Source organism: Dendropsophus ebraccatus, chromosome 14 (assembly GCF_027789765.1).
Source record: "Dendropsophus ebraccatus isolate aDenEbr1 chromosome 14, aDenEbr1.pat, whole genome shotgun sequence".
NCBI classification, from domain to species: domain Eukaryota; kingdom Metazoa; phylum Chordata; class Amphibia; order Anura; family Hylidae; genus Dendropsophus; species Dendropsophus ebraccatus.
In genome coordinates this window covers 859,854-886,859 of record NC_091467.1, presented here as the reverse complement: position 1 = coordinate 886,859, position 27,006 = coordinate 859,854, and the positions used below count along the sequence as shown (strand labels likewise).

Here is a 27,006-nt window from a genome sequence, read left to right as displayed (position 1 = left end):
GAGAGATTGGACGTCTGGTCCGTCCTTTTGGTCACTGGCTGTAGAGCCTTATGCTGGAGTAGCCATATTGTTTACTACAACTGACGTGACTGTACATAGGATGACTGAGGTTGTTATGGGGAGGTGTCTGGTCCTTGAGGTCACTGTCCATAGCAGACGGCTCAGGCTTATTAACATCTATGGCCCACAGACAGTGACTGAAAGGATCCATGTCCTTAATGAGGTGAAGCCATACCTCTTTACCTCTATTCCCGTTGTACTAGCTGGAGACTTTAACGTTGCCCGGTCAGCAGGTGACAGGTCCTCCGGCAGAGCTGTGGTCAGGGACTCTACAGTCCTTAATAACATGATTTTGCAGGCTGGTCTGAGTGACGTCTTTACACAGGGTGGAAGGAGGCCGAAATTCACATACTGCTGTGGTGACAGGAGGAGTAGAATAGATCTGGCGTTTGTGAATCCCACAGAAACTGTTAGCGGGATAAATGAGAAATCCGTCCCATACTCCGACCACCTGGCCTTGTGTTTCTGCCTGGGAGTTGCCAAACGTCCAGATCTTGGTAGGGGATTATGGAAACTTAATTCCAGCCTCCTGGATGACGTTTATGTCCAGCGTTGTGTTCACTCCCTCCTCCAGAACCAACTTGAGAGAGTGGATTTTTATGACAGTATGGCTGACTGGTGGGAGGATGTCAAGGAGGAGATCCGCTCCCTCTTGAAGAAACTGTCTATTAGGAGAGGGAAGAGTAAGTATGGCCAGTATCTAAGACTGTGCAAAGAATTGGAGTCACTCTATTCGGTGGGTGGGGGTGACCAACAAAGGATTGACCGACTGAAATCCGAGATGAGCCAGTATCAGTACAGTAGGTATACCTCCCTGGTGGTTGAACGGGATTATGGGTCCTTAGGGTCTCCTGATCCCTATGAGAATTGCCGGGAGCGTGTGGCAAAGAAATTAATCTCTGGTCTCACTGACCCCCAGGGTGTTTTGCAGGAATCTCGGGAGGGTATCCTGGGGGTCGTGAGATCGTACTATACTGACTTGTTTCAGAGGAAGGCTTTGGATAAGGAAAAAGTGACCCAATTCTTGGAGGCAACTCCGCTCCCTGATACTAATAATTTGGACTTTTCTCCTTTGACAGCAGAATTATCGGTGGAGCAGGTCAAAGAGGCCATTGATAAGTTACATCTGAAGAAGGCACCAGGTCCAGATGGTATTACAGCAGAATTTTATAAGAAATTCAGAGACCTCTTGGCTCCAATCCTCGTGGATGTATATAGGAATTGTCTAGAAAATCACCTGATGCCTCCATCCATGAGGGTTTCATCGCTAATTCTGCTGTCTAAAGGTAAAGACCCTAGCGACATCAAGAACTGGAGGCCAATTGCCCTCTTGAATGTTGACAGGAAAATTCTGGCAAAAATTCTGTTCTCTAGATTAGTTTGTTTGTCCCCGGCACTGTTGGCAGGCTGTCAGTATGGCACGGTAAAAGGGCGGAACATCTCTGGAGCGGTGCTCTCCATCAGGGAGATGTTTGAGAGATGTAAAGCCCTTGGGTGTGGGAGATATGTTGTAGGTCTTGACCAGGCTAAAGCCTTTGACAGAGTTGATCATGAGTATCTATGGGCCACTTTGACAAAGTACGGTATTCCGGGACAATTCATAGATTGGCTGAGAACTTTGTACTGTGAGGCTGAGAGCTTTCCTCTGATCAATGGTTGGCAGGGTGGCACGTTCAGGGTAGAGGCAGGGGTGCGACAAGGTTGTCCCCTGAGTCCACTGCTGTATGTGTTTGCTATCGATCCATTCCTGAGATCACTGCAGCGGTGTGGTTTTCAGGGGGTACCGGTCCCCCATTGCTTGCCCCTGGATGTTGTTGCCTACGCGGATGATGTGACTGTAGTAATATCTGAGCCTCGTGAGGTGGAGATGTTGTCTGCAGCCATCAGAAGTTACTCGGAGGCCTCAGGGTCTCTGGTCAACCTTGAGAAGAGTCAAGCTTTCTGGACATTGAATACGAACCCAGATTTTGATCTGCCGCAGTTTGCCAAGGCCTCCACCCATATTAAGATCCTTGGGGTTAAATTCGGGAAGGACGATAATTCCAGGTTAAATTGGGAAGAGAAGTTGGATGCCGGAAATGTAAAGGTTCAGCGGTGGAAGAACTGGAGGCTGACCTATAGAGAGCGGATCTCAATGTTGAAGACTTACCTGGTCCCCGTCTTCTTGTACGTCTCTGTCGTCTTTCCTTTGCCAGAATCTTTCTCGGCTAGGCTCTTTAGCCTGTTCTTCCAGCTCTTATGGGGGAACAGGTTGAACCCAGTAAAAAGAGGGATAACTTACCTGCAGAGGAGAGAAGGTGGGCTAGATATGTTAAATCCAAGGGTGTTCTTTGACTCCATGTTTCTTAAAGTAAATTTTGGTTGCCTGGACTCAAATAACAGTCCTCTGTGGGTAAATAGTATCAGGGACTGGATATTGCCTTTTGCAGAACCTTGGATGCGAGGCGGCAGTCTCAAGAGGGGAAGATCAACTCCTGGACACCTTCCCCAGTATCTGGAGTATGGAATACGATGTCTCAAGAAATGGAGTATAGATAAGTGTTTCATTGAGAGTAAAACCAGGAGAGATCTATACTCCAGAGTGTGTAAGACTTTCTACAGTGTACAGCCTGTACTTAGGGACTGTCCGACCACAACCCTGCAGGACAGTCTGAGGCTTCTCAATGGTCCGCGGCTCCCCCCTAAGTTCTGGGATATCTCCTGGCTGTCATTACAGGGGAAGCTTTTTGTCAGGGGAAATCTAAAGTTCCTCAGTGTGTCAGATCGCATGTGTCCCTTGGGTTGTCAGCAGGAGGAGACCATGCTTCACTTCATCTCAGAGTGTTGGGGTGGACGGAAAATCTGGTGTGACATATCCACCAAGCTAAAGATCCCAACATTACAGTCCCTGAAATACCTGGAAATCATCTATGGGGTCACATCTAATGGGTATAATATCAACCGGGGGACCCTGTATCTGATCATCTCTGTGATAAAATATTACCACTGGCACACAAGAACACGAGTCTCCATACATAGTGAGACATTCAATCCCACCAAAGCCATATCCCTCATTATGTCAGAGCTCAGGTGGATCCAGGCACTAGAGGTCGGAAAAAGGGGAGAACATCAGATTATGGAGGAACGTCCATCTGGACTAATGTATTGTATTGTATTGTATATTGTCATGGAGGCTATTATTTATTTATTTACTTCTATTTCTTTTCCCCTTTAGTTAAAATGGGCTTAAGTTACAATTAGTATAATTTCAATTTCCTTTGCACAAGTATAAGTTATACTGTAAGATCATTTATTTATTTATTCTGATGGAAAAGTATTTCTGTATTTCTGTTTGTTTTATATCAATAAAAATTGCCTCCTATATACAGGAATATACTACTATAATACTGCTCCTATATACAGGAATATACTACTATAATACTGCTCCTATATACAGGGATATAACTACTATAATACTGCTCCTATATACAGGAAAATACTACTATAATACTGCTCCCTATATACAGGGATATAACTACTATAATACTGCTCCTATATACAGGAATATAACTACTATAATACTGCTCCTATATACAGGGATATAACTACTATAATACTGCTCCTATATACAGGGATATACTACTATAATACTGCTCCTATATACAGGGATATAACTACTATAATACTGCTCCCTATATACAGGAATATACTACTATAATACTGCTCCCTATATACAGGAATATACCTACTATAATACTGCTCCTATATACAGGAATATACTACTATAATACTGCCCCCTATATACAGGGATATAACTACTATAATACTGCTCCTATATACAGGAATATAACTACTATAATACTGCTCCTATATACAGGAATATAACTACTATAATACTGCTCCTATATACAGGAATATAACTACTATAATACTGCTCCTATATACAGGGATATAACTACTATAATACTGCTCCCTATATACAGGAATATACTACTATAATACTGCTCCCTATATACAGGAATATACTACTATAATACTGCCCCCTATATACAGGAATATAACTACTATAATACTGCTCCTATATACAGGGATATAACTACTATAATACTGCTCCTATATACAGGAAAATACTACTATAATACTGCTCATATATACAGGAATATACTACTATAATACTGCTCATATATACAGGAATATAACTACTATAATACTGCTCCTATATACAGGGATATACTACTATAATACTGCTCCTATATACAGGGATATAACTACTATAATACTGCTCCTATATACAGGGATATAACTACTATAATACTGCTCCCTATATACAGGAATATACTACTATAATACTGCTCCCTATATACAGGAATATACCTACTATAATACTGCTCCTATATACAGGAATATACTACTATAATACTGCTCCTATATACAGGAATATACTACTATAATACTGCTCCTATATACAGGAATATAACTACTGTAATACTGCTCCCTATATACAGGAATATACTACTATAATACTGCCCCTATATACAAGGGTATAACTACTATAATACTGCTCCTATATACAGGAATATAACTACTGTAATACTGCTCCCTATATACAGGAATACACTACTATAATACTGCCCCTATATACAAGGGTATAACTACTATAATACTGCTCCTATATACAGGAATATAACTACTATAATACTGCTCCTATATACAGGAATATACTACTATAATACTGCTCCCTATATACAGGGATATAACTACTATAATACTGCTCCTATATACAGGAATATAACTACTATAATACTGCCAGTGGCGTAGCGACCGGGCCGCTACCAAGGAAGCCTCCCCTTGCCACTGTACTGCCCGCCTCCCACTCCCTCCAATGTTTTGCTTGTGATCACAAGAGGATGATGAGGGGTGTAGTGGTATGATGATGATGGAACAAGAGGATGATGGGGGTGGTTGTAGTATGATGATGGAGGGGCAGGAGGAGGGGACAACACAGGGGCCATCTATAAGGTGGACTACATTGGGGGGTGTATACAATAGGGCATGCACAGAGGGGGCATATATTATTAGGGGGTCACACATAGAGGCAGCCTACCCACTAAATGAGGGTGTAAAGGGGCCAATACAGATGTGCAGTGTGTATATAGATGAGGATGGTGTCAGAGTGTGGAGCCTAATATGTCTGTCTGGCAGATTCTGTGGATTTGTGGCTCGGAGAAGTTCTCATAATGGCCCAGGACAGATGGAGAAGAGGAAAAGGGAAGAACTCCGATCAGAGAAGACGTCCCCTGTGAGTCACTTGAAATAACTGCACTGTATTGTATAAGGTGTATAGAGCCTGTGTAGAGCTGGGGCCACCTCTATATGACTGGATGAGGTGATATTGGTCTATGTACAGAGGATTATATTCAGTAGCAGCGGTGGTGTTACTCAGTATGTGGTGGTATTAGTATGTGGTGTTATTAGTCAGTAGCAGCGGTGGTGTTACTCAGTATGTGGTGGTATTAGTATGTGGTGTTATTAGTCAGTAGCAGTGGTGGTGTTAGTCAGTATGTGGTGGTGTTAGTCAGTAGCAGTGGTGGTGTTACTCAGTATGTGGTGGTATTAGTATGTGGTGTTATTAGTCAGTAGCAGTGGTGGTGTTAGTCAGTATGTGGTGGTGTTAGTCAGTAGCAGTGGTGGTGTTACTCAGTATGTGGTGGTATTAGTATGTGGTGTTATTAGTCAGTAGCAGCGGTGGTGTTACTCAGTATGTGGTGGTATTAGTATGTGGTGTTATTAGTCAGTAGCAGTGGTGGTGTTAGTCAGTATGTGGTGGTGTTAGTCAGTAGCAGTGGTGGTGTTACTCAGTATGTGGTGGTATTAGTATGTGGTGTTATTAGTCAGTAGCAGTGGTGGTGTTAGTCAGTATGTGGTGGTGTTAGTCAGTAGCAGTGGTGGTGTTACTCAGTATGTGGTGGTATTAGTATGTGGTGTTATTAGTCAGTATGTGGTGGTTTTAGTCAGTAGCAGCGGTGGTGTTAGTCAGTATGTGGTGGTATTAGTCAGTATGTGGGGGTATTAGTCAGTAGCAGTGGTGGTGTTAGTCAGTATGTGGTGGTATTAGTCAGTATGTGGTGGTATTAGTCAGTAGCAGTGTTGGTGTTAGTCAGTATGTGGTGGTGTTAGTCAGTAGCAGCGGTGGTATTAGTCAGTATGTGGTGGTATTAGTCAGTATGTGGTGGTATTAGTCAGTATGTGGTGGTATTAGTCAGTAGCAGCGGTGGTATTAGTCAGTATGTGGTGGTATTAGTCAGTAGCAGCGGTGGTGTTAGTCAGTATGTGGTGATATTAGTCAGTATGTGGTGGTATTAGTCAGTAGCAGTGGTGGTGTTAGTCAGTATGTGGTAAGGGGGGGCCCAAGACACATTAGCTACGCCCCTGCTGCAGAACACAGACAGGGCCGTCACTGGTATCACTGGAATAGCAGAGCCTTCCTTGTTATCCTGGACAAACCCTTTAAGAACCTCTGACTAATGTCTCTGTCTGTGGGATAAGCGCCAGCGTCTCCCCCTCTGAGGCCACCCCCACCCCCCCCACTATGTCCACTCAATCATTTATATGTCCTGGGGTGATTAGATACACCGGCCGCAGGTAGACGCACCGGCCGCAGCCACAGCTTCCCCCAGTCCACAATAGATAGCGGTCAGATAAGCAGCAGGGCCAGGCGACCTTTCTCACCTTGGCGCCTTCTCCTCCTCCGGATCGGGCGATGGCCTCCTCTATACTCATCTCCTTCTGCTTCACCTTCTGTAATATCTCCAGGATTTCTTCTTGGCTGAGCTGGAAAATATATCACATATAATGGGTGAGAGAGCAACGAGATGGCGGTATTATATCTCACTGTACCAGGGGAAGGGAAAGTATTCACACCCCTATACATTACACTCAACACCCCCCCCCCCCTATAACTCTGCACCCACCACAATCCTGTCACTGAGTGAGGAGCCGCAGCGCCCCAGGGAGGGAGGAGCCGCAGCGCCCCAGGGAGGGAGGAGCCGCAGCGCCCCAGGGAGGGAGGAGCCGCAGCGCCCCAGGGAGGGAGGAGCCGCAGCGCCCCAGGGAGGGAGGAGCCGCAGCGCCCCAAGGAGGGAGGAGCCGCAGCGCCCCAGGGAGGGAGGAGCTGCAGCGCCCCAGGGAGGGAGGAGCCGCAGCGCCCCAGGGAGGGAGGAGCCGCAGCGCCCCAGGGAGGGAGGAGCCGCAGCGCCCCAGGGAGGAGCCGGTGAGTTACAGAATGCTGATCACAAGGGGGAGGTAAGGTGGGTGTCCGATCTTTGGGAACGAGGGAGAAAGTGATATTGGAATCACATTTTTCATGGGTTTTAATGGCTTAAAACATTAACAAATTTCCACATTAATCAATAATTAGAGGCGTCTGTATATTGTCTGACCGAATCCTCACCACAGGATTGGTAGATTGGTAGGTAACAGCTCCAGGCCTCACATTTACCACCGCCACACCAGACCTAATACCGCCATACTGTGACTGGATAACACCTCCATACCAGACCTGACAATACCGCCATACTGTGACTGGATAACACCCCCACACCAGGCCTGACCAATACCACCATACTGTGACTGGATAACACCACCATACCAGACCTGACCAATACCGCCATACTGTGACTGGATAACACTGCCATACCAGACCTGATACCGCCATACTGTGACTGGATAACACCGCCATACCAGACCTGACCAATACGGCCATACTGTGACTGGGTAACACTGTCATACCAGACCTGACCAATACGGCCATACTGTGACTGGGTAACACTGTCATATCAGACCTGACCAATACCACCATACTGTGACTGGATAACACCACTATACCAGACCTGACCAAATACCGCCATACTGTGACTGGATAACACCACTATACCAGACCTGACCAATACCGCCATACTGTGACTGGATAACACTGCCATACCAGACCTGACCAATACCACCATACTGTGACTGGATAACACTGCCATACCAGACCTGACCAATACCGCCATACTGTGACTGGATAACACCACTATACCAGACCTGACCAAATACCGCCATACTGTGACTGGATAACACCACTATACCAGACCTGACCAATACCGCCATACTGTGACTGGATAACACTGCCATACCAGACCTGACCAATACCGCCATACTGTGACTGGATAACATCGCCATACCAGACCTGACCAATACCGCCATACTGTGACTGAATAACATCGCCATACCAGACCTGACCAATACCGCCATACTGTGACTGGATAACACTGCCACACCAGACCTGACCAATACCGCCATACTGTGACTGGATAACACTGCCACACCAGACCTGACCAATACCAACACACTGTGACTGGATAACACCACCACACCAGACCTGATACCACCATACTGTGACTAAATAATACCGCCTTACACCCCCCTTTGAAAAGACACCAGATTTACTGGCAAGTCAATGGGAGATTAAAAAAAAAAAAAAAAAAAGAGATAATTTCTCCCCCCTGAAAGAGGGGGGGGGGGGGGAGGGGGTGCAGGGTATACAGTAATGGGGGGTGCAGGGTATACAGTAATGGGTTGTGAAGACTTTCCATACCCACATAGTTTATATAGTAGTATATAGTGTATATAGTAGTATATAGTGTATATGATGTATATAGTGTATATAGTGTATATGGTAGTATATAGTGTATATGATGTATATGGTGTATATGATGTATATAGTGTATATGATGTATATGATGTATATAGTGTATATGGTAGTATATAGTGTATACTAGAAAATTTACCCGGCGCTGCCCGGGTATAAAGTGTCAGTGTGTATAGGGGGTCCTGTATACCTGTAGTATAGAGTTGGTGGAGATCTTGTATACCTGAAGTATATAGTTCGGGGGTCCTGTATACCTGTAGTATATAGTTGGTGGAGTTCCTGTATACCTGTAGTGTATAGTTTTGGGGTCCTGAATACCTGTAGGTTATAGTTTGGGGTTCTGTATACCTGTAGTATAGAGTTGGTGGAGGTGCTGTGGCAGTGTTATCCAGTCACAGTATGGTGGTATTGGTCAGGTCTGGTGTGGCGGTGTTATCCAGTCACAGTATGGTGGTATTGGTCAGGTCTGGTATGGAGGTGTTATCCAGTCACAGTATGGCGGTATTGGTCAGGTCTGGTGTGGCAGTGTTATCCAGTCAGAGTGTGGTGGTATTGGTCAGGTCTGGTATAGCGGTGGTATCCAGTCACAGTATGGTGGTATTGGTCAGGTCTGGTATGGCGGTGTTATCCACTCACAGTATGGCGGTATTCGTCAGGTCTGGTGTGGCAGTGTTATCCAGTCACAATATGGCAGTATTGGTCAGGTATGGTATGACAGTGTTATCCAGCACAGTATGGTGGTATTGGTCAGGTCTGGTCTAGCGGTGTTATCCAGTCACAGTATGGCGGTATTGGTCAGGTCTGGTATAGCGGTGTTATCCAGTCACAGTATGGCAGTATTGGTCAGGTCTGGTATGACAGTGTTATCCAGCACAGTATGGTGGTATTGGTCAGGTCTGGTCTAGCGGTGTTATCCAGTCACAGTATGGCGGTATTAGTCAGGTCTGGTATAGCGGTGTTATCCAGTCACAGTATGGTGGTATTGATCAGGTCTGGTATGGCAGTGTTATCCAGTCACAGTATGGTGGTATTGATCAGGTCTGGTATGGCAGTGTTATCCAGTCATAGTATGGCGGTATTGGTCAGGTCTGGTTGGTGTGGTGGTGTTATCCAGTCACAGTATGGCGGTATTGGTCAGGTCTGGTGTGGCGGTGTTATCCAGTCACAGTATGGTGGTATTGATCAGGTCTGGTATGGCAGTGTTATCCAGTCACAGTATGGCGGTATTGGTCAGGTCTGGTTGCTGTGGTGTTGTTATCCAGTCACAGTATGGCGGTATTGGTCAGGTCTGGTATGGCAGATTCATCCAGTCACAGTATGGCGGTATTGGAAAGGTCTGGTATAGCGGTGTTATCCAGTCACAGTATGGCGGTATTGGTCAGGTCTGGTATGGCGGTGTTATCCAGTCACAGTATGGTGGTATTGGTCAGGTCTGGTATAGCGGTGTTATCCAGTCACAGTATGGCGGTATTGGTCAGGTCTGGTATGGCGGTGTTATCCAGTCACAGTATGGCGGTATTGGTCAGGTCTGGTATGGCGGTGTTATCCAGTCACAGTATGGCGGTATTGGTCAGGCCTGGTGTGGTGGTGTTATCCAGTCACAGTATGGCGGTATTGGTCAGGTCTGGTATGGCGGTGTTATCAAGTCACAGTGTGGCCGTATTGGTCAGCTGTGGTATGGCAGTGTTATCCAGTCACAGTATGGTGGTATATGATGTATAAAGTGTATATGGTAGTATATAGTGTATACTAGAAAATTTACCCGGCGCTGCCCGGGTATAAAGTGTCAGTGTGTATAGGGGGTCCTGTATACCTGTAGTATAGAGTTGGTGGAGATCTTGTATACCTGAAGTATATAGTTCGGGGGTCCTGTATACCTGTAGTATATAGTTGGTGGAGTTCCTGTATACCTGTAGTGTATAGTTTTGGGGTCCTGAATACCTGTAGGTTATAGTTTGGGGTTCTGTATACCTGTAGTATAGAGTTGGTGGAGGTGCTGTGGCAGTGTTATCCAGTCACAGTATGGTGGTATTGGTCAGGTCTGGTGTGGCGGTGTTATCCAGTCACAGTATGGTGGTATTGGTCAGGTCTGGTGTGGCGGTGTTATCCAGTCACAGTATGGTGGTATTGGTCAGGTCTGGTGTGGCAGTGTTATCCAGTCAGAGTGTGGTGGTATTGGTCAGGTCTGGTATAGCGGTGGTATCCAGTCACAGTATGGTGGTATTGGTCAGGTCTGGTATGGCGGTGTTATCCAGTCACAGTATGGTGGTATTCGTCAGGTCTGGTGTGGCAGTGTTATCCAGTCACAATATGGCGGTATTGGTCAGGTCTGGTCTAGCGGTGTTATCCAGTCACAGTATGGCGGTATTGGTCAGGTCTGGTCTAGAGGTGTTATACAGTCACAGTATGGTGGTATTGATCAGGTCTGGTATGGCAGTGTTATCCAGTCACAGTATGGCGGTATTGGTCAGGTCTGGTTGGTGTGGTGGTGTTATCCAGTCACAGTATGGCGGTATTGGTCAGGTCTGGTGTGGCGGTGTTATCCAGTCACAGTATGGCGGTATTGGTCAGGTCTGGTATGGCGGTGTTATCCAGTCACAGTATGGCGGTATTGGTCAGGTCTGGTGTGGCGGTGTTAACCAGTCACAGTATGGCGGTATTGGTCAGGTCTGGTTGGTGTGGTGGTGTTATCCAGTCACAGTATGGCGGTATTGGTCAGGTCTGGTATGGCAGATTCATCCAGTCACAGTATGGCGGTATTGGCAAGGTCTGGTATAGAGGTGTTATCCAGTCACAGTATGGCGGTATTGGTCAGGTCTGGTATGGCGGTGTTATCCAGTCACAGTATGGCGGTATTGGTCAGGTCTGGTATGGCGGTGTTATCCAGTCACAGTATGGCGGTATTGGTAAGGTCTGGTATAGCGGTGTTATCCAGTCACAGTATGTCGGTATTGGACAGGTCTGGTGTGGCGGTGTTATCCAGTCACAGTATGGCGGTATTGGTCAGGCCTGGTGTGGTGGTGTTATCCAGTCACAGTATGGCGGTATTGGTCAGGTCTGGTATGGCGGTGTTATCAAGTCACAGTGTGGCCGTATTGGTCAGATGTGGTGTGGCAGTGTTATCCAGTCACAGTATTGTGGTATTGGGCAGGTCTGGTGTGGCAGTGTTATCCAGTCACAGTATGGCGGTATTGGTCAGGCCTGGTGTGGTGGTGTTATCCAGTCACAGTATGGCGGTATTGGTCAGGCCTGGTGTGGTGGTGTTATCCAGTCACAGTATGGCGGTATTGGTCAGGTCTGGTATGGCGGTGTTATCAAGTCACAGTGTGGCCGTATTGGTCAGCTGTGGTATGGCAGTGTTATCCAGTCACAGTATGGTGGTATATGATGTATATAGTGTATATGATGTATATAGTGTATATGGTAGTATATAGTGTATACTAGAAAATTTACCCGGCGCTGCCCGGGTTTAAAGTGTCAGTGTGTATAGGGGGTCCTGTATACCTGTAGTATAGAGTTGGTGGAGATCTTGTATACCTGAAGTATATAGTTCGGGGGTCCTGTATACCTGTAGTATATAGTTGGTGGAGTTCCTATATACCTGTAGTGTATAGTTTTGGGGTCCTGAATACCTGTAGGTTATAGTTTGGGGTTCTGTATACCTGTAGTATAGAGTTGGTGGAGGTGCTGTGGCAGTGTTATCCAGTCACAGTATGGTGGTATTGGTCAGGTCTGGTGTGGCGGTGTTATCCAGTCACAGTATGGTGGTATTGGTCAGGTCTGGTGTGGCGGTGTTATCCAGTCACAGTATGGTGGTATTGGTCAGGTCTGGTGTGGCAGTGTTATCCAGTCAGAGTGTGGTGGTATTGGTCAGGTCTGGTATAGCGGTGGTATCCAGTCACAGTATGGTGGTATTGGTCAGGTCTGGTGTGGCAGTGTTATCCAGTCACAGTATGGTGGTATTGATCAGGTCTGGTGTGGCGGTGTTATCCAGTCACAGTATGGCGGTATTCGTCAGATCTGGTGTGGCAGTGTTATCCAGTCACAATATGGCGGTATTGGTCAGGTCTGGTCTAGCGGTGTTATCCAGTCACAGTATGGCGGTATTGGTCAGGTCTGGTCTAGCGGTGTTATACAGTCACAGTATGGTGGTATTGATCAGTTCTGGTATAACAGTGTTATCCAGTCACAGTATGGTGGTATTGATCAGGTCTGGTATGGCAGTGTTATCCAGTCACAGTATGGTGGTATTGATCAGGTCTGGTATGGCAGTGTTATCCAGCCACAGTATGGCGGTATTGGTCAGGTCTGGTTGGTGTGGTGGTGTTATCCAGTCACAGTATGGCGGTATTGGTCAGGTCTGGTATGGCAGATTCATCCAGTCACAGTATGGCGGTATTGGTAAGGTCTGGTATAGCGGTGTTATCCAGTCACAGTATGGCGGTATTGGTCAGGTCTGGTATGGCGGTGTTATCCAGTCACAGTATGGCGGTATTGGTCAGGCCTGGTGTGGTGGTGTTATCCAGTCACAGTATGGCGGTATTGGTCAGGTGTGGTATGGCGGTGTTATCAAGTCACAGTGTGGCCGTATTGGTCAGGTGTGGTGTGGCAGTGTTATCCAGTCACAGTATTGTGGTATTGGGCAGGTCTGGTGTGGTGGTGTTATCCAGTCACAGTATGGCGGTATTGGTCAGGCCTGGTGTGGTGGTGTTATCCAGTCACAGTATGGCGGTATTGGTCAGGTCTGGTATGGCGGTGTTATCAAGTCACAGTGTGGCCGTATTGGTCAGCTGTGGTATGGCAGTGTTATCCAGTCACAGTATGGTGGTATTGGTCAGGTCTGGTGTGGCAGTGTTATCCAGTCACAGTATGGCGGTATTGGTCAGGTCTGGTATGGAGGTGTTATCCAGTCACAGTGTGGCGGTATTGGTCAGGTCTGGTGTGGCAGTGTTATCCAGTCACAGTGTGCCGGTATTGGTCAGGTCTGGTATAGCGGTGTTATCCAGTCACAGTATGGCGGTATTGGTCAGGTCTGGTGTGGCAGTGTTATCCAGTCACAGTATGGTGGTATTGGTCAGGTCTGGTATGGTGGTGTTAGTTAGTCACAGTATGGTGGTATTGGTCAGGTCTGGTATGGCATGGTATGGCAGTGTTAACAGTCACAGTATGGCGGTATTGGTCAGTTCTGGTATGGCGTTGTTATCCAGTCACAGTATGGCGGTATTGGTCAGGTCTGATATGGCAGTGTGTTATCCAGTCACAGTATGGTGGTATTGGTCAGGTCTGGTATGGCAGTGTTATCCAGTCACAGTATGGCGGTATTGATCAGGTCCGGTATGGAGGTGTTAAACAGTCACAGTATGGCGGTATTGGTCAGGTCTGGTGTGGCGGTATTGGTCAGGTCTGGTATGGCGATGTTATCCAGTCACAGTATGGCGGTATTGGTCAGGCCTGGTGTGGTGGTGTTATCCAGTCACAGTATGGTGGTATTGGTCAGGTCTGGTATGGCAGTGTTATCCAGTCACAGTATGGCGGTATTGGTCAGGTCTGGTATGGCAGTGTTATCCAGTCACAGTATGGCGGTATTGGTCAGGTCTGGTATGGGGGTGTTACCCAGTCACTGTATGGCGGTATTGGTAAGGTCTGGTGTGGCGGTGTAATCCAGTCACAGTATGGTGGTATTGGTCAGGTCTGGTATGGAGGTGTTACCCAGTCATAGTATGGCGGTATTGGTCAGGTCTGGTATGACAGTGTTATCCAGTCACAGTATGGTGGTATTGGTCAGGTCTGGTATGGCGGTGTTATCCAGTCACAGTATGGCGGTATTGGTCAGGTCTGGTATGGAGGTGTTATCCAGTCACAGTATGGTGGTATTGGTCAGGTCTGGTGTGGCAGTGTTATCCAGTCACAGTATGGCGGTATTGGTCAGGTCTAATGTGGCAGTGTTCAATATGATGTCTGGAGCTATTATCTACCAATCCTGATGCTAATTGGTGAGTGAGGATGGGGTGTCCTCAGGTTTAGCGCTTAGGGCAGCAGCAGCTGGTAATACTGCCCTGTATACATGTACTGTATAGGAGTAGGGGGTCCTGTATACCTGTAATGTCCTGTATACATGTACTGTATAGATGGAGTAGGGGGTCCTGTATACATGTAATGTATAGATGGAGTAGGGGGTCCTGTATACATGTACTGTATAGATGGAGTAGGGGGTCCTGTATATACATGTACTGTATAGATGGAGTAGGGGGCCCTGTATATACATGTACTGTATAGATGGAGTAGGGGGCCCTGTATATACATGAACTGTATAGATGGAGTAGGGGGTCCTGTATACATGTACTGTATGGATGGAGTAGGGGGTCCTGTATACATGTACTGTATAGTTGGAGTAAGGGGTCCTGTATACATGTACTGTATAGATGGAGTAGAGGGCCCTGTATATACATGTACTGTATAGATGGAGTAGGGGGTCCTGTATACATGTACTGTATGGATGGAGTAGGGGGTCCTGTATACATGTACTGTATAGATGGAGTAGGGGGTCCTGTATACATGTACTGTATAGATGGAGTAGGGGGTCCTGTATACATGTACTGTATAGATGGAGTAGGGGGTCCTGTATATACATGTACTGTATAGATGGAGTAGGGGGCCCTGTATATACATGTACTGTATAGATGGAGTAGGGGTCCTGTATATACATGTACTGTATAGATGGAGTAGGGGGTCCTGTATATACATGTACTGTATAGATGGAGTAGGGGGTCCTGTATACATGTAATGTATAGATGGAGTAGAGGGCCCTGTATTACATGTACTGTATAGATGGAGTAGGGGGTCCTGTATACATGTACTGTATGGATGGAGTAGGGGGTCCTGTATACATGTACTGTATAGATGGAGTAGGGGTCCTGTATATACATGTACTGTATAGATGGAGTAGGGGGTCCTGTATATACATGTACTGTATAGATGGAGTAGGGGGCCCTGTATATATATGTACTGTATAGATGGAGTAGGGGGCCCTGTATACATGTACTGTATAGATGGAGTAGGGGGCCCTGTATACATGTACTGTATGGATGGAGTAGGGGGTCCTGTATACATATACTGTATGGATGGAGTAGGGGGTCCTGTATACATGTACTGTATAGATGGAGTAGGGGGTTCTGTATACATGTCCTGTATAGATGGAGTAGGGGTCCTGTATATACATGTACTGTATAGATGGAGTAGGGGGTCCTGTATATACATGTACTGTATAGATGGAGTAGGGGGTCCTGTATATACATGTACTGTATAGATGGAGTAGGGGGTCCTGTATATACATGTACTGTATAGATGGAGTAGGGGGTCCTGTATATACATGTACTGTATAGATGGAGTAGGGGGTCCTGTATATACATGTACTGTATAGATGGAGTAGGGGGTCCTGTATATACATGTACAGTATAGATGGAGTAGGGGGTCTTGTATATACATGTACAGTATAGATGGAGTAGGGGGTCCTGTATATACATGTACTGTATAGATGGAGTAGGGGGTCCTGTATACATGTACTGTATAGATGGAGTAGGGGGTCCTGTATACATGTCCTGTATAGATGGAGTAGGGGGTCCTGTAGATACATGTACTGTATAGATGGAGTAGGAGGTCCTGTATATACATGTCCTGTATAGATGGAGTAGGGGGTCCTGTATATACATGTACTGTATAGATGGAGTAGGGGGTCCTGTATATACATGTACTGTATAGATGGAGTAGGGGGCCCTGTATATACATGTACTGTATAGATGGAGTAGGGGGTCCTGTATATACATGTACTGTATAGATGGAGTAGGAGGTCCTGTATATACATGTACTGTATAGATGGAGTAGGAGGTCCTGTATATACATGTCCTGTATAGATGGAGTAAGGGGCCCTGTATATACCTGTACTGTATAGATGGAACAGGGGGCCCTGTATACATGTACTGTATAGATGGAGTAGGGGGTCCTGTGTATACATGTACTGTATAGATGGAGTAGGGGGTCCTGTATATACATGTACTGTATAGATGGAGTAGGGGGCCCTGTATATGCATGTACTGTATAGATGGAGTAGGGGGCCCTGTATATACATATACTGTATAGATGGAGTAGGAGTCCTGTATATACATGTACTGTATAGATGGAGTAGGGGGTCCTGTATACATGTACTGTATAGATGGAGTAGGGGGCCCTGTATATACATGTACTGTATAGATGGAGTAGGGGGTCCTGTATATACATGTACTGTATAGATGGAGTAGAGGGTCCTGTATATACATGTACTGTATAGATGGAGTAGGAGGTCCTGTATATACATGTACTGTATAGATGGAGTAGGAGGTCCTGTATATACATGTCCTGTATAGATGGAGTAGGGGGCCCTGTATATACCTGTACTGTATAGATGGAACAGGGGGTCCTGTATATACATGTACTGTATAGATGGAGTAGGGGGCCCTGTATATACATATACTGTATAGATGGAGTAGGAGTCCTGTATATACATGTACTGTATAGATGGAGTAGGGGGTCCTGTATATACATGTACTGTATAGATGGAGTAGGGGGCCCTGTATATACATGTACTGTATAGATGGAGTAGGGGGTCCTGTATATACATGTACTGTATAAATGGAGTAGGAGGTCCTGTATATACATGTACTGTATAGATGGAGTAGGGGGTCCTGTATATACATGTACTGTAAAGATGGAGTAGGGGGTCCTGTATATACATGTACTGTATAGATGGAGTAGGGGGTCCTGTATACATGTACTGTATAGATGGAGTAGGGGTTCCTGTATACATGTACTGTATAGATGGAGTAGGGGGCCCTGTATATACATGTACTGTATAGATGGAGTAGGGGGCCCTGTATATACATGTACTGTATAGATGGAGTAGGGGGTCCTGTATACATGTACTGTATAGATGGAGTAGGGGGCCCTGTATATACATGTACTGTATAGATGGAGTAGGGGGCCCTGTATATACATGTACTGTATAGATGGAGTAGGGGGTCCTGTATATATGGAGTAGGGGGTCCTGTATACATGTACTGTATAGATGGAGTAGGGGGTCCTGTATAGATGGAGTAGGGGGTCCTGTATATACATGTACTGTATAGATGGAGTAGGGGGCCCTGTATATACATGTACTGTATAGATGGGAGTAGGGGGTCCTGTATACCTGTACTGTATAGATGGAGTAGGGGGCCCTGTATATACATGTACTGTATAGATGGAGTAGGGGGTCCTGTATATACATGTACTGTATAGATGGAGTAGAGGGTCCTGTATATACATGTACTGTATAGATGGAGTAGGAGGTCCTGTATATACATGTCCTGTATAGATGGAGTAGGGGGCCCTGTATATACATGTACTGTATAGATGGAGTAGGGGGTCCTGTATATATGGAGTAGGGGGTCCTGTATACATGTACTGTATAGATGGAGTAGGGGTTCCTGTATATACATGTACTGTATAGATGGAGTAGGGGGTCCTGTATATACATGTACAGTATAGATGGAGTAGGGGGTCCTGTATACCTGTACTGTATAGATGGAGTAGGGGGTCCTGTATATACATGTACTGTATAGATGGAGTAGGTGGTCCTGTATATACATGTACTGTATAGATGGAGTAGGGGGTCCTGTATACATGTACTGTATAGATGGAGTAGGGGGGTCCTGTATAGATGGAGTAGGGGGTCCTGTATATACATGTACTGTATAGATGGAGTAGGGGGCCCTTTATATACATGTACTGTATAGATGGGAGTAGGGGGTCCTGTATACCTGTACTGTATAGATGGAGTAGGGGGCCCTGTATATACATGTACTGTATAGATGGAGTAGGGGGTCCTGTATATACATGTACTGTATAGATGGAGTAGAGGGTCCTGTATATACATGTACTGTATAGATGGAGTAGGAGGTCCTGTATATACATGTACTGTATAGATGGAGTAGGAGGTCCTGTATATACATGTCCTGTATAGATGGAGTAGGGGGCCCTTTATATACCTGTACTGTATAGATGGAACAGGGGGTCCTGTATATACATGTACTGTATAGATGGAGTAGGGGGCCCTGTATATACATATACTGTATAGATGGAGTAGGAGTCCTGTATATACATGTACTGTATAGATGGAGTAGGGGGTCCTGTATACATGTACTGTATAGATGGAGTAGGGGGTCCTGTATATACATGTACTGTATAGATGGAGTAGGGGGCCCTGTATATACATGTACTGTATAGATGGAGTAGGGGGTCCTGTATATACATGTACTGTATAAATGGAGTAGGAGGTCCTGTATATACATGTACTGTATAGATGGAGTAGGGGGTCCTGTATATACATGTACTGTAAAGATGGAGTAGGGGGTCCTGTATATACATGTACTGTATAGATGGAGTAGGGGGTCCTGTATACATGTACTGTATAGATGGAGTAGGGGGTCCTGTATACATGTACTGTATAGATGGAGTAGGGGGCCCTGTATATACATGTACTGTATAGATGGAGTAGGGGGCCCTGTATATACATGTACTGTATAGATGGAGTAGGGGGTCCTGTATATATGGAGTAGGGGGTCCTGTATACATGTACTGTATAGATGGAGTAGGGGTTCCTGTATATACATGTACTGTATAGATGGAGTAGGGGGTCCTGTATATACATGTACAGTATAGATGGAGTAGGGGGTCCTGTATACCTGTACTGTATAGATGGAGTAGGGGGTCCTGTATATACATGTACTGTATAGATGGAGTAGGGGGTCCTGTATATACATGTACTCTATAGATGGAGTAGGGGGTCCTGTATACATGTACTGTATAGATGGAGTAGGGGGTCCTGTATAGATGGAGTAGGGGGTCCTGTATATACATGTACTGTATAGATGGAGTAGGGGGCCCTGTATATACATGTACTGTATAGATGGGAGTAAGGGGTCCTGTATACCTGTACTGTATAGATGGAGTAGGGGGCCCTGTATATACATGTACTGTATAGATGGAGTAGGGGGTCCTGTATATATGGAGTAGGGGGTCCTGTATACATGTACTGTATAGATGGAGTAGGGGTTCCTGTATATACATGTACTGTATAGATGGAGTAGGGGGTCCTGTATATACATGTACAGTATAGATGGAGTAGGGGGTCCTGTATACCTGTACTTTATAGATGGAGTAGGGGGTCCTGTATATACATGTACTGTATAGATGGAGTAGGGGGTCCTGTATATACATGTACTGTATAGATGGAGTAGGGGGTCCTGTATACATGTACTGTATAGATGGAGTAGGGGGTCCTGTATACCTGTATTGTATAGATGGAGTAGGGGCCCTGTATATACATGTACTGTATAGATGGAGTAGGGGGTCCTGTATATACATGTACTGTATAGATGGAGTAGGGGGTCCTGTATACATGTACTGTATAGATGGAGTAGGGGGTCCTGTATACATGTACTGTATAGATGGAGTAGGGGGCCCTGTATATACATGTACTGTATAGATGGAGTAGGGGGCCCTGTATATACATGTACTGTATAGATGGAGTAGGGGGTCCTGTATATACATGTACTGTATAGATGGAGTAGGGGGTCCTGTATATACATGTACTGTATAGATGGAGTAGGGGGTCCTGTATATACATGTACAGTATAGATGGAGTAGGGGGGTCCTGTATACCTGTACTGTATAGATGGAGTAGGGGGTCCTGTATATACATGTACTGTATAGATGGAGTAGGAGGTCCTGTATATACATGTACTGTATAGATGGAGTAGGGGGTCCTGTATATACATGTACTGTATAGATGGAGTAGGGGCCCTGTATATGCATGTACTGTATAGATGGAGTAGGGGTCCTGTATACATGTACTGTATAGATGGAGTAGGGAGTCCTGTATACATGAACAGTATAGATGGAGTAGGGGGCCCTGTATATACATGTACTGTATAGTTGGAGTAGGGGGTCCGGTATATACATGTACTTTATAGATGCAGTAGGGGGTCCTGTATATACATGTACTGTATAGATGGAGTAGGGGGTCCTGTATATACATGTACTGTATAGATGGAGTAGGGGGTCCTGTATGTACATGTACTGTATAGATGGAGTAGGGGGCCCTGTATATACATGTACTGTATAGATGGAGTAGGGGGTCCTGTATATACATGTACTGTATAGATGGAGTAGGGGGTCCTGTATATACATGTACTGTATAGATGGAGTAGGGGGTCCTGTATACATGTACTGTATAGATGGAGTAGGGGGTCCTGTATATACATGTACTGTATAGATGGAGTAGGGGGTCCTGTATATACATGTACTGTATAGATGGAGTAGGGGGTCCTGTATATACATGTACTGTATAGTTTGAGTAGGGGGTCCTGTATACATGTACTGTATAGATGGAGTAGGGGGTCCTGTATACATGTACTGTATAGATGGAGTAGGGGGTCCTGTATATACATGTACTGTATAGATGGAGTAGGGGGTCCTGTATACCTGTACTGTATAGTTGGAGTAGGGGGTCCTGTATACATGTACTGTATAGATGGAGTAGGAGGTCCTGTATATACATGTCCTGTATAGATGGAGTAGGGGCTCCTGTATATACATGTACTGTATAGATGGAGTAGGGGGTCCTGTATACATGTACTGTATAGATGGAGTAGGGGGTCCTGTATATACATGTACTGTATAGATGGAGTAGGGGCTCCTGTATATACATGTACTGTATAGGTGGAGTAGGGGGTCCTGTATATACATGTACTGTATAGATGTAGTAGGGTGTCCTGTATATACATGTACTGTATAGATGGAGTTGGGGGTCCTGTATACACATGTACTGTATTGATGGAGTAGGGGGCCCTGTATATACATGTACAGTATAGATGGAGTAGGGGGCCCTGTATATACATGTACAGTATAGATGGAGTAGGGGGTCCTGTATACATGTACTGTATAGATGGAGTAGGGGGCCCTGTATACCTGTACTGTATAGATGGAGTAGGGGGTCCTGTATATACATGTACTGTATAGATGGAGTAGGGGGTCCTGTATATACATGTACTGTATAGATGGAGTAGGGTGTCCTGTATATACATGTACTGTATAGATGGAGTAGGGGGTCCTGTATATACATGTACTGTATAGATGGAGTAGGGGGTCCTGTATATACATGTACTGTATAGATGGAGTAGGGGGTCCTGTATATACATGTACTGTATAGATGGAGTAGGGGGCCCTGTATATACATGTACTGTATAGATGGAGTAGGGGGTCCTGTATATACATGTACTGTATAGATGGAGTAGGGGGTCCTGTATATACATGTACTGTATAGATGGAGTAGGGGGTCCTGCATACATGTACTGTAAAGATGGAGTAGGGGGTCCTGTATACATGTACTGTATAGATGGAGTAGGGGGTCCTGTATACATGTACTGTATAGATGGAGTAGGGGGTCCTGTATATACATGTACTGTATAGATGGAGTAGGGGGTCCTGTATATACATGTACTGTATAGATGGAGTAGGGGGTCCTGTATATACATGTACTGTATAGATGGAGTAGGGGGTCCTGTATATACATGTACTGTATAGATGGAGTAGGGGGCCCTGTATATACATGTACTGTATAGATGGAGTAGGGGGTCCTGTATATACATGTACTGTATAGATGGAGTAGGGGGCCCTGTATATACATGTACTGTATAGATGGAGTAGGGGGCCCTGTATATACATGTACTGTATAGATGGAGTAGGGGGTCCTGTATACATGTACTGTATAGATGGAGTAGGGGGTCCTGTATATACATGTACTGTATAGATGGAGTAGGGGGTCCTGTATACCTGTACTGTATAGATGGAGTAGGGGGCCCTGTATACATGTACTGTATAGATGGAGTAGAGGGTCCTGTATATACCTGTACTGTATAGATGGAGTAGGGGGCCCTGTATACATGTACTGTATAGATGGAGTAGAGGGTCCTGTATATACATGTACTGTATAGATGGAGTAGGGGGCCCTGTATACATGTACTGTATAGATGGAGTAGAGGGTCCTGTATATACATGTACTGTATAGATGGAATAGGGGGTCCTGTATACATGTACTGTATAGATGGAGTAGGGGGTCCTGTATACATGTACTGTATAGATGGAGTAGGGGGCCCTGTATATACATGTACTGTATAGATGGAGTAGGGGGTCCTGTATATACATGTACTGTATAGATGGAGTAGGGGGTCCTGTATATACCTGTAATGTATAGATGGAGTAGGGGGTCCTGTATATACATGTACTGTATGGATGGAGTAGGGGGCCCTGTGTATACATGTACTGTATAGATGGAGTAGGGGGTCCTGTATATATGGAGTAGGGGGTCCTGTATACATGTACTGTATAGATGGAGTAGGGGGTCCTGTATATACATGTACTGTATAGATGGAGTAGGGGGCCCTGTATATACATGTACTGTATAGATGGAGTAGGGGGTCCTGTATATACATGTACTGTATAGATGGAGTAGGGGGTCCTGTATACCTGTACTGTATAGATGGAGTAGGGGGTCCTGTATACCTGTACTGTATAGATGGAGTAGGGGGTCCTGTATATACATGTACTGTATAGATGGAGTAGGGGGTCCTGTATATACATGTACTGTATAGATGGAGTAGGGGGTCCTGTATATACATGTACTGTATAGATGGAGTAGGGGGTCCTGTATATACATGTACTGTATAGATGGAGTAGGGGGCCCTGTATACATGTACTGTATAGATGGAGTAGGGGGTCCTGTATACATGTACTGTATAGATGGAGTAGGGGGCCCTGTATATACATGTACTGTATAGATGGAGTAGGGGGTCCTGTATATACATGTACTGTATAGATGGAGTATGGGGTCCTGTATACATGTACTGTATAGATGGAGTAGGGGGCCCTGTATATACATGTACTGTATAGATGGAGTAGGGGCTCCTGTATACATGTACTGTATAGATGGAGTAGGGGGTCCTGTATACCTGTACTGTATAGATGGAGTAGGGGGTCCTGTATACCTGTACTGTATAGATGGAGTAGGGGGTCCTGTATACATGTACTGTATAGATGGAGTAGGGGGCCCTGTATATACATGTACTGTATAGATGGAGTAGGGGGTCCTGTATATACCTGTACTGTATAGATGGAGTAGGGGGTCCTGTATACATGTACTGTATAGATGGAGTAGGGGGCCCTGTATATACATGTACTGTATAGATGGAGTAGGGGCTCCTGTATACATGTACTGTATAGATGGAGTAGGGGGTCCTGTATACCTGTACTGTATAGATGGAGTAGGGGGTCCTGTATATACATGTACTGTATAGATGGAGTAGGGGGTCCTGTATATACATGTACTGTATAGATGGAGTAGGGGGTCCTGTATACATGTACTGTATAGATGGAGTAGGGGGTCCTGTATATACATGTACAGTATAGATGGAGTAGGGGGTCCTGTATATACATGTACTGTATAGATGGAGTAGGGGGTCCTGTATATACATGTACTGTATAGATGGAGTAGGGGGTCCTGTATCCATGTACTGTATAGATGGAGTAGGGGGCCCTGTATACATGTACTGTATAGATGGAGTAGGGGGTCCTGTATACATGTACTGTATAGATGGAGTAGGGGGTCCTGTATACATGTACTGTATAGATGGAGTAGGGGGTCTACCAGTTATTACTGTGGATGTTGTGAGGCAGCTTCCCTAGCAACCATTGCTCCCTGTGAAAATGAAAGCAGTAATCCTATTGGTTGCTAAGGCTCCAACTGCCGTGTCTGCTGCAGCTAATTATATCACCTGTGTGTGCAGTGAGGAGATTTTCCCATTCATCTCTATGGGGCGCCTCTCTTTCCCCTCCCCCTCCCCTCCTGTACATCTGTCGGGGACGGGACCTTCGCAATAACCTTCCCGGGCACCCAATGTATCTGTGGGCCAAATTTGGGGTCAAACGGTTCAGGCGTTTGGAAGTCTATAGAGGACGGACAGACAGACAGAAGGACAGAAGGACAGACAGACAGACAGAAGGACAGACAGACTTTGATTTTTATGATATAGATATAGTCTTGGTGTCACACATGATATAGCTATATACTGTATCCCATCACTACAGTCACACATGATATAGCTATATACTGTATCCCATCACTACAGTCACACATGATATAGCTATATACTGTATCCCATCACTACAGTCACACATGATATAGCTATATACTGTATCCCATCACTACAGTCACACATGATATAGCTATATACTGTATCCCATCACTACAGAGTCACACATGATATAGCTATATACTGTATCCCATCACTACAGTCACACATGATATAGCTATATACTGTATCCCATCACTACAGTCACACATGATATAGCTATATACTGTATCCCATCACTACAGTCACACATGATATAGCTATATACTGTATCCCATCACTACAGTCACACATGATATAGCTATATACTGTATCCCATCACTACAGAGTCACACATGATATAGCTATATACTGTATCCCATCACTACAGAGTCACACATGATATAGCTATATACTGTATCCCATCACTACAGTCACACATGATATAGCTATATACTGTATCCCATCACTACAGTCACACATGATATAGCTATATACTGTATCCCATCACTACAGTCACACATGATATAGCTATATACTGTATCCCATCACTACAGTCACACATGATATAGCTATATACTGTATCCCATCACTACAGTCACACATGATATAGCTATATACTGTATCCCATCACTACAGTCACACATGATATAGCTATATACTGTATCCCATCACTACAGTCACACATGATATAGCTATATACTGTATCCCATCACTACAGTCACACATGATATAGCTATATACTGTATCCCATCACTACAGTCACACATGATATAGCTATATACTGTATCCCATCACTACAGAGTCACACATGATATAGCTATATACTGTATCCCATCACTACAGTCACACATGATATAGCTATATACTGTATCCCATCACTACAGTCACACATGATATAGCTATATACTGTATCCCATCACTACAGAGTCACACATGATATAGCTATATACTGTATCCCATCACTACAGTCACACATGATATAGCTATATACTGTATCCCATCACTACAGTCACACATGATATAGCTATATACTGTATCCCATCACTACAGAGTCACACATGATATAGCTATATACTGTATCCCATCACTACAGTCACACATGATATAGCTATATACTGTATCCCATCACTACAGTCACACATGATATAGCTATATACTGTATCCCATCACTACAGTCACACATGATATAGCTATATACTGTATCCCATCACTACAGTCACACATGATATAGCTATATACTGTATCCCATCACTACAGAGTCACACATGATATAGCTATATACTGTATCCCATCACTACAGTCACACATGATATAGCTATATACTGTATCCCATCACTACAGTCACACATGATATAGCTATATACTGTATCCCATCACTACAGTCACACATGATATAGCTATATACTGTATCCCATCACTACAGTCACACATGATATAGCTATATACTGTATCCCATCACTACAGTCACACATGATATAGCTATATACTGTATCCCATCACTACAGTCACACATGATATAGCTATATACTGTATCCCATCACTACAGAGTCACACATGATATAGCTATATACTGTATCCCATCACTACAGTCACACATGATATAGCTATATACTGTATCCCATCACTACAGTCACACATGATATAGCTATATACTGTATCCCATCACTACAGTCACACATGATATAGCTATATACTGTATCCCATCACTACAGTCACACATGATATAGCTATATACTGTATCCCATCACTACAGAGTCACACATGATATAGCTATATACTGTATCCCATCACTACAGTCACACATGATATAGCTATATACTGTATCCCATCACTACAGAGTCACACATGATATAGCTATATACTGTATCCCATCACTACAGTCACACATGATATAGCTATATACTGTATCCCATCACTACAGTCACACATGATATAGCTATATACTGTATCCCATCACTACAGTCACACATGATATAGCTATATACTGTATCCCATCACTACAGAGTCACACGTGATATAGCTATATACTGTATCCCA

The 27,006-nt window shown here is 44.8% G+C and overlaps 1 protein-coding gene across 1 annotated transcript in view; it reads right to left on the bottom strand.

Moving 5' to 3' along the window:
• The window catches only part of LOC138772835 (uncharacterized), a 128,086-nt gene that overhangs the window by 86,265 nt on the left and 14,815 nt on the right, over positions 1-27,006 (bottom strand). Inside the window, exon 2 of the mRNA XM_069953555.1 lies at positions 6,769-6,870. Within this exon, the coding sequence (XP_069809656.1) occupies positions 6,769-6,870 (102 nt within the window). The remainder of the gene's footprint in view (positions 1-6,768; positions 6,871-27,006) is intronic.